Source organism: Diadema setosum, chromosome 15, assembly GCF_964275005.1.
Source record: "Diadema setosum chromosome 15, eeDiaSeto1, whole genome shotgun sequence".
In the NCBI taxonomy this organism is placed as follows: Eukaryota; Metazoa; Echinodermata; class Echinoidea; order Diadematoida; family Diadematidae; genus Diadema; species Diadema setosum.
The window spans coordinates 29,903,849-29,913,309 of record NC_092699.1 but is presented as its reverse complement, the minus strand read 5'-3'; the positions used below and the strand labels follow the sequence as shown (position 1 = coordinate 29,913,309).

The 9,461-nt window shown below is 35.8% G+C and overlaps 1 protein-coding gene across 1 annotated transcript; it reads right to left on the bottom strand.

Annotated features, from left to right (window-relative positions):
• Positions 1–230: 230 nt before the first annotated feature.
• Positions 231–5,571, bottom strand: LOC140238659 (uncharacterized). The gene is made up of 5 exons (XM_072318559.1): positions 5,551–5,571; positions 4,491–4,718; positions 2,974–3,120; positions 2,266–2,376; positions 231–479 (listed from the first exon to the last, which is right to left on the bottom strand). The coding sequence occupies exons 1-5, from the start codon at positions 5,569–5,571 to the stop codon at positions 231–233; spliced, it is 756 nt and encodes a 251-aa protein (XP_072174660.1).
• Between the last annotated feature and the right edge of the window lie 3,890 nt (positions 5,572–9,461).

The window sequence follows — 9,461 nt, the reverse complement described above, 5'->3', positions numbered from 1 at the left end:
AACATTAGTACGCAACAATTAGTGGCTGTAATACGCACTTGACGGTTCTAAAGAGATAACCAAATAAATCCGTTGGAACAAGAATCAGACACTGTGAAGAAATAGCTGAGACATTAACATGTAGTCTGCAAAAATCTTACGTTTCTAATATCTAATTTGCCTTAACACGAGAAATACAAATGTTGACAGGGTTGAGACATATAGACGTATAGGCTATCGTAAAAGCATTATTACCACCATGGGCAGCAAAATATATCTGGGGGATAGCATATGTAGCGACAGAAAGTAATACCAGAAGTGATAGATCTTTTCTGCTTTCCGGACATCCTTCCATCGGCCGTCTCCAGCCACTGAGAGTGTCGACCGCTACACATCCCGCGGATGACAGGGCCGTTGGTGGCCTGGACGTAGCCAGCCGGAATTGTTTGGACGACATAGTCCTTTCCAGTCACTGCCTTGTCCGAGACCAAGTCGATGACCTGCAAGAGAAGATATAAATCACGGTCAGCTAGTTGCAAAATAAACCTACAAATATGCATGATATCAACTTACAGTGGATCTCTAGGAATAAGAGGCTGCTATTGGGGTTTGCAAAACATACCAATAAAATAATTATGATAATTATAACATCAAATTCAACTCAATTCAGTTCAATTCATTTTATTTTCATTCTCTTTTTCAATAAAACATAATATAGAAAAAAATATCAGGAATTATATCTCATAGGAATAGGTTCGCCTGTTAAAATAATAAATGATAGTTAAATATATAACTTTATGCATACCGGCAAAATGCATAGTTATGTTTGGAGAAAATAGGACTAAGAGGCCCACTCAATGAATTCTATGAGAATACATGATTACAAATAACTGCACAAAAATGAATAAGAAAAGGACGGAAAAAAACATGAGAAACACAACAACATGATATGACCTAACTGTGGGGTATACAATTGACAAGAATGAGGCAAAATAGAACAAAAGGAAAAATAGGAAAGAAAGGAAGAGAATGCCTAGATGCTGAACAAGGAAAACAGAAGAGGGAATTGAGGAGGTGCTTCGGACACTGGAGGCTGCACGCAGCTGAGCGAGGATTATGCAAATAAGATGGCGTATTTCATTGCTAAGGTTCTCAATTATTGATGATGAACCTTAAGGTTGTTGTGAACCAACTAATAAAAATGAATATCTGGGCGAGAATTTAGCAGAAAGCATTTCAACTTGCGCTTAAAAAAATATAAAATTTGAGAGTTTGTTTTTATTTCAGAGCTTCAGGAATTCAAAAATATAGGACCGCCTTATATAAAAAGGTATTCTGAGTCAATAACGTTCTAAGGGGTCATGAGTTAATGAAACTCATGACATTAGACTGACTAATGGGATAATTATGACAAGCTTTGTTTCTTGAAAATATTGAAATAAAAATACTTTGGAGGTGCATTTGCCTTGTAATTAAACATAAGCCGACCCAGTTGAAAGAAAATCTAATCATTGATTTTTAAGATCTTATATTCAGTATACAGTGGATCTGAATGGGAACGTGGGCTTCACAGATAATACAAAGGACCTTTTTTTTTTTTGTATTAAATGACATTAGTTCATTCCATAAAGTTTGATTAGCACTATCCCATTTGAAAACTTCGTAAAAAAGATTGAATCAAATTTAACATTAAGTGATAGGACTCAGTTTTGTCCAACTCTTTTATCTATTTCTGAATAACAAGAAAAGTTACATTAAAAAAAAATAGTAACAGCAAACTTGACAGAGGACAGGTATATTTCGATGACATCTTCCCCTTCACAAATCTATGCTGTACGTATTGGAATCAGCTCCCCCCCCCCCCCCCAGCCCCAAGTCCAAAACAGCGCCCCCCCCCCCTCCTGAAACTAGTAAACTTGGTGTCCCTTTATCATGTCACACTATCCCTGTGCTTTTCATAATAATGTACTCTGAACTTTTTAATGACTTACTTCACATTAATTGCACACATTTTTGCGTCGATTTATTTATCGTAATGTACACTGTACATCTGAATGTTACTCTCCGTTGTTTGAATCAGTTGTTCACTTGTTAGTGTTCCCGGGCCACTAAGGCTAACAGTGTATGAACCACTGATCATGCTGATAGGGCTGATCTGGGTAGGCCCCTACAGAATACTAGATGAAGGATGAGCAAAATATCTGCATGTTTTGTTCCCTCCAGGTTCTCAAATTACCTCATCCAGTGGTACACAAAAACGCAGACTTTTAGAATAGGCTTTAATACCTGATTTGGCTCCTTGCTTCGGATCAAGTTCTTCGCGATTTCCGCCATTTCGTCTTCTAGGGCGAAAGCTACGCAAGTGTTTTCATCATGGACGCTCACGAACACCACATGCTGATAGGAAATGTAATGGAGATAAATATTGACAATATAATGGGGAAAGGGAATGACATGAGGAATACGTTAGAAAAGTGTATGTGTGTATGTGTGTCTGTCTGTCTGTCTGTCTGTCTGTGCGTACATGTACGTCATGTCATCTTTCTGAAATGCAGGGATCAAAACATTTTCCATTCTCATACTTTTGTTTTCCGCACTAACCATGCTAACAAATATATAGATACAAACTCAATTCTAGAAAATGAAAATCTTCGTTTGTTGCGCTGTTGACTTTCTTATTATACCATTTGGGTATGTTTTCAACGATTTTATAATCTTCCAGCTGTGCTGTGTACTAAATTCGCTTATTCTTCAAGTAGCTATCTGTTCCGGATAAACACTCCTGGTATGCGGTTCATATGAAATTATGAATATGATACTCTTATACTGCATCATTTATTTAACCAGAGCATGACTATGACGTATAGTGCTACGAGATATCATTATGAGGAGCCTACATTGGTACTTTGTCATCAGGTAAACGTCCTTTCAGAAAAAAAAAAAATTAATAATCAAACTAGAAGGAAACATGACGCAATCCCCCTCATGCCTTACCCGGTCAAAGTCAATCGCGATAGTCGCTGGCGAACCGCCGCTGAAGTTACCAGGAGCGTTGATAAGGACAGTGTTGAGGGCGCTGTTGTAGGTCATAGTTTCGGGGGCAGTTACCCCGTTCCGGCCCTTCAGCTGCAAATGCGTCACCTGCAAATCACATGATTATAACACCAATCAGAAATCTGATAGTCATTTGGTGATAGCCTAGTGTATCTGTTTTGTCATGATATAGAAGAGACAGGAAGATGGTACTTCTCTTTGTAGTGTAATGTGAAATCTTGCTGTAGCAGCAGTGGCAGTGCTACACAGCTACCACTCTAAGCTCGCACCTATAACTCATACGAATTCTTTCCAATCTCACCTCAACCCCCACCCCCGAAAAAATAGAAACAAAATGAATTCATGAAGAGACAGAGTTACCATTAAGAAAAAATTATGACCAAATACCCTTTCAGCACAAAAGAAAAGACATATTGCAGTCGCAAATATCTAAATGTATCTTGTTGTTACAGCTTTATTGACCTACGTACGAACCTGTTATTTTGATTTGCATTTTTATTTATGAAAAATTAGTTAGTTTACGTAAAGTCAACCCTCAAAAACGGTTGATGCCGAACCGGGGCATGAATTGTATTGAGGGGCGTACACCACAAATTAACATTCATGGAAAATGATATGAACGTCTCCTAATGTATTGAGAATGTGATTACTCACAAAAGAAATTTTGTCGGTTACAACTCGTTATTCCGAAGGTTCGATATTCCGCAGGCTCTATACTCCGAAGATTCGTTATTCCGAAGGTTCGTTACTCCGAATTTTACTTTCGGATTAACGAATCCTGGGAATAACGAACCTTCGGAATAACGCCACAAATGTTCGGATTAACAAATCTTTTTTTTTATTTTCGGATTAGCGAACCTCTAGGCCGTTCTGGCAGATTAGTTAAAGCAGACTGCTAGATCTTCGTCTTCTCATTCATTCATTTATTCATTCATTCATTTATCCGTCTATTTTGACAGGCAAACCATTCAAGAGAATAAAGGTCCTCTCCTACGGACCCTCACTTAAAACTAAAACATCCCAGTTATGCTTAGCTATCTCAGGAGCAGTAAAGATGATTTACTTCTAGAAAGGAATGATGTATAAAAAATTGTACTTTTATTCATATTTACAGGAAAAGGCCAGTTTCTAAGAGCACTGTAAATACAACAGACCCAATGAAGGGACTTATATATAAATGAATATATATATATATATATATATATATATAGAGAGAGAGAGAGAGAGAGAGAGAGAGTGAGAGAGAGAGTAACTGCGGCAGTATGCGGCCGTGCGCCCGTTCGCGGCAAGTACTACATACATATAAATATATTTATCAATTTATTTAAATACACCATCATAAATGTATCAAGTAAATAGAGATCACAATGTGTACGTATTTACGAAAGTCTTGATGACGACATGATAAACAGATTACACGAACGCAATCTTTATATTGATATCAAACTTATACTAACTGCATCATGATCAAGGATCTGATCGTGAGGGTGACCACCGTTGGTTGGCTGCTGACAGTTAGGACCCCCTTTGTGGACCACTGCAGTGGTAATGGCGCCGGCCACAAGAAGAGCTGTAACGAATACAGCGGTACAGGGAATCCTCCAGGAGGAGAAATGCGAGGCTCTTGGTGGCGCCGTATCTGCCCCCATCTCGGCGTATGCTGGTAGAGCCGAAGAGCTGTCGTACTGAGGTATGATAGGCGAAAAAAGATTTGAAATTTGAAATGCTGAGGTGTGAATATTAACTGAACAGGATCAAACCATAGGAGCTTTGAATGCACGAAGATCTGAGATGTCGAAAAATTACCAGTGTCGATCTAATTTCATTGTAATGGATGCAACGGTATATTCGTCATTAATTGTCATAACTGCCTTCATTAAATTTGTGATAGTTGGGAGGAACTGTTTATTGCTGCTGTTTGTATTTGGGGAATTATCACGAAATCCGACTCGCAATGAGGACACACTCTTCTAAATGTACATGTTAAAGGGATGGTAAAGTATTGGTGTAGAGAAGAATTAGGCTTTAAACTTTTTGCGAGATACCAAGAAAACGCTTATGATACAGAACAGAGCATACCATTTTAAGAGGAATTAAGTTTATTTGATGAAATAATCGGGTTTGGAATGACTGAAACATTGAAAAACTAAGTTAAAACAAAGCGATTGTAAAAAAGTGTGGGTCACACACTTTATTAGAAGTGCTCTTTTTGGATATCTCAGCTATTTCAAAACCAATTTTCTTCAAATAAACGTTGAATTCCTCGTAGAATTACATGCTCTTTCATATCTCTTAAGAGGTTTCTCATTATTTCACCAAAATATGTTGGAAACCTGGAATTAGATCTCAACCAAAACTATACAATCCCTTTAAGGTTTGTGGGATATTCTGATAAATCATCTTGCATGCACATCAAAGCGGGAAAATTTGCAATGAAATCAATATAAAACAAATTTGAAAATACAAATAGTCATAAAGGTTTATTGCTATAATGTTAAGTTAGTCTCGACAGCTTACCTGTGATCCTGATTTCTTCATGGTTGATTCGTAGTTGATGGAAGACTGTCCGTGGAAGAGGTTACAGTAGAAGTGAGTTGTAATTCTGCTCACCTGTCAGTCGCCTGATGATGAATACACTGCTGGTGCACATAACTTATAGCAAAACTTTGGGGCGTGGGTCAACACGTATCCACTTTCGCACCGGAAGGTGGTCTAATTGGTAGGATCAATTCAAGGGTGCGCTCATCTGATTCTGGTTTTCATTCAATGATTGTTTTTTACTTTTACTCTATACTGTCCTTTATAGAAAAAACAAAACAAAACAAAACATAGACGCATAGACGCCTCCTCTTACACAACTTACTTCCAAATTTCATCATCATTCATTTTGTGTTGTTTTTCTCTGTTCTTTCCTTCATTTCTTTATCTTATTTCTTTATCTGAATAAATTTTGTTTTTGTTCTTTTAAACAATAACAAAAAATCTCATGACAGTTTCCTTGGTTTTACTCTCTTTTTTTTTTTTTTGCCATAATATCATCTTTACTTCAGTCATTCATATCCTCCTACAATAACCACCGAATATTTTTGTAATGTTTGTAGTATCACATATCCCCACAATGTATATAGTCATGAGCACTAAATTGAACCAATTCATCAATTTCATTATTTGAACTCTATGTCTTCACTAACTGCCAAATTGACGTCAAATTGTATTACTTCGTTCAATTGAAGAAGTACAATATCCAGTCAAGTGCAATTCCATATCAAATTTCATTTCATTCAATTTCATTCTAATTTTCCATACCCAAATAATATTTTATCAATCATGCCATTACACAATACTCATGTACGCAAACAGGTATGAATGTCAGTATGAGTTTACAATCATGATATAGTTATACATAAATTAATCTGCGTGTGTGTGCAATTCATTTGTTACAAAATCATATGAACAAAAAAATGGTTGGTCTAGAGTTTTCATCAAAACTTGAAGAAAGAATGTTAGAAAATTTGAAGTGCTTCACACGTTTTCCACGAGATACAATGAGTCATGCAAATTAAAGAGGCGATGTCATCCCTTCACCTCTCCCCTAATTATTCTTATACAAAATAAGCATAGAAGCATATCTTTGGTCAATGATTTAGCGTTTTGTTAGTTCTTTCCCCTAAAAGTCATTGTTAGTAGGTTATATAATTCTACGAAATTATTTGGTTTGAAATGATGCGTCTAAATTTAATAGATTTCTATTAGATTCCTATCTAAACATAACGCACATTCTATGCATCGGTGGTAATCACAATGGTCAATTGCTAACGTCTTTCTTGTCACTCCTATAAATATCAGCAACTTTCAAACTAACAGAACTTAAATCTATGAGACATAGTCTGGTCCAAACGTCTGTAAATCATTGCCTACTGACATAAGAACTATAACACAATTAAAGTTCATAATTCATACAAAATACCTGTGAAAAACATATTGCTCGGTTGCGATCAATGTGTTGCCATCAGTGACATGCACGGTGAAACTAGGTAAAGGACATATACAATGGAAATGCATACTGACATGGAGTTTATTGATATTACCCTGATCATCACATGGTCACATGAATATCTACAATTGTATGTGTCATACATAGTTGGATATTTTCATTGTTATATTTACGAATAAAGAAAAAACTCCGGTCAAAAAATCAATTTCATAAGAAAGATGAAAAATTCCCTGCAGAACAGTTCACAAAAAGATCAAAATTAGAAGAGAAATAAGGAAGTTGTGATATTCTGAAATTTCATTTTTTCGGAAACACGCTGCTTGACTAATCGGAATGAAAATTCAAATCAACAAGTTAATAATGTCATGCCCTGCATTTTTTTTTTTGTTCTTTTCATATACATAAATGACAAAAATATTTTAGCTGTATGAATACAACACTTGCCTTACAACCACCCAAAGTAAAAAAAGAACAAATGATATATTCGGATATGGGAATATGCTTTTACTAGTATTGGCTAAAAATATTATTTTAAGGAATTTCATATATAACATCATATGTATGAAAAATTACAGGGTATGACATCAACTCGCTCATTTGAATATTCAAACGAACTGGTCAAGAAGCGTTTTTAGAAAAGATGTTAATTTTTTTCAAAATATCATATCTTCCTTATTTCTTATCAGATTATTGTCATTTTTGGAACGCTTTGTATGGAATTTGTCTTTTGTTTCTTTTGGAGTTAATTTATTTTAGGGAGGATTTAATCTTTAAAAACGGCATTGCATGGAAACATGTAGTGAATAGTAAGTTGAAGGGAAGGTGTATATATTCCATTTTCTTTAAAAAGACAAATCCTATTCGTACTGCAGCCGTGATTGGCAATATTTCCATCGACAAATTCTTGGTGTGAACGTGTGGGCATAACATCCACGAAATCTCGAGGAAAATTCAAAATAATTGTCAAGAATAATAATGAAACACGGGAATACTTTTTGGGGCGCATAAGTGCTGATCAGGGTGTCATAAATGATTACAAGTCAATAGGTATTTGCATTGCATACAAAGGTCCTTTGATATGGCCTTATTTGAATGTACTATGCGTCCTGATCTTTCATCACTTTTTTTTCAACCGGTAGTTCTTTTAGGACAAGGGCGGCACTCTCATCAAGACTTCCGTCAGGCATAGTCATTCTGTGCATTGGACGTTTTCACATTCAGTTGAACTCTTTAATTCAGATTACAGAAATCATGTGATAATTCCATTTTGATTGAAGCATGTTAATAATGATGATACAGAATCTGGTGAATCTAATCAAATTATACCAATATCAACATAGCCCTAGTTTTCACACTTAATAAATCAATAAGCAATTCAGGAATGTCTCAATATTGTATAATTCATGAAACACGCAGAATGTCAGAGCAATATAATGTGTACACTGGGTAGACATGGTTACTGAAGATTAGAGTCGGGCGATGTTGATTTAAATGATATCCATGTGATTATACAGTACTACCAGGTACAGGGGTATACATTCATTTGCTCTTGTTTAGTCTTCTGTTTCAGAATAGAAGTATGCTTTGCATAGATCATAGACACCCCTTTTAGGCAATTACTTTAAAATTAAACGCATCAGGTTTTGACAGAAATTGGCAAATCTAATCACAAACTGCCTTGAACAAGTACCAATATACAAGAAAATAAAGATGTGATTGATAGGTGAATGAACTAAGTTTGTGTGTGAGAGTTACCAAAAACACTTCATCGTTTAATAATAAATGCTGAATAAGATAACAAAATAAACATTGAAAGTTTCACAAGTGATTTAGGACGACTTTCAGCACGTAGGAAATAAAGGGAAAACCCCTTTCTACTTTCTGAAATATTTTTACATCATCCAGTGTCGAGGCTGTTCAGGTCGATGTACTCTGTGAAGAACGTTGTTGTCCAATCAGTTTTGCAGATGGATGGTTTTGATATTCGTAAAGCTGATCTTTGTCCAAAACTCGCTGCTAACTCTGGAAGCTGAATTTGTCTTTTAAGGGCAAGTCCATCTTCACAGACATGTGGATTGGGTGATTGCAGCAATATCACTAGACCATATCAGTGAAAGTTTGTGGAAAATCGGATAATCCCTTCAAAATTTATGATTTTTTTTTTCTGCTCAGTCTCTGCTGGATTAGAAGAATACCACAGCTTGTGATGGCTTGCATGTGTAGAATGATACAAGGAAAAGATAAAGAAAATGCAACATAATATTATTTTCACTTCTCTCACATAATAAAGGAACACTTGACTTGCCTCTTTCAGAAGGCAGAGCGAATGATTTATATTACCTTAACATTATGTCAGGACAAGTCGAGGAAATGAGATGACCTCTGCGCACTTTAAAAAATAATGATTAATTAAATTTGGGGAAATTCTTTTTAG

Excerpts from the sequence above, each read along its gene's own strand:
- LOC140238659 (XM_072318559.1), bottom strand. The coding sequence starts at position 5,571 with ATGAAGAAATCAGGATCACAG. Across the intron at positions 4,719-5,550 it reads TGAAGAAATCAGGATCACAG|TACGACAGCTCTTCGGCTCT; the intron begins GTAAGCTGTCGA and ends ATCATACCTCAG. Across the intron at positions 2,377-2,973 it reads TCGCGATTGACTTTGACCGG|CATGTGGTGTTCGTGAGCGT; the intron begins GTAAGGCATGAG and ends ATTTCCTATCAG.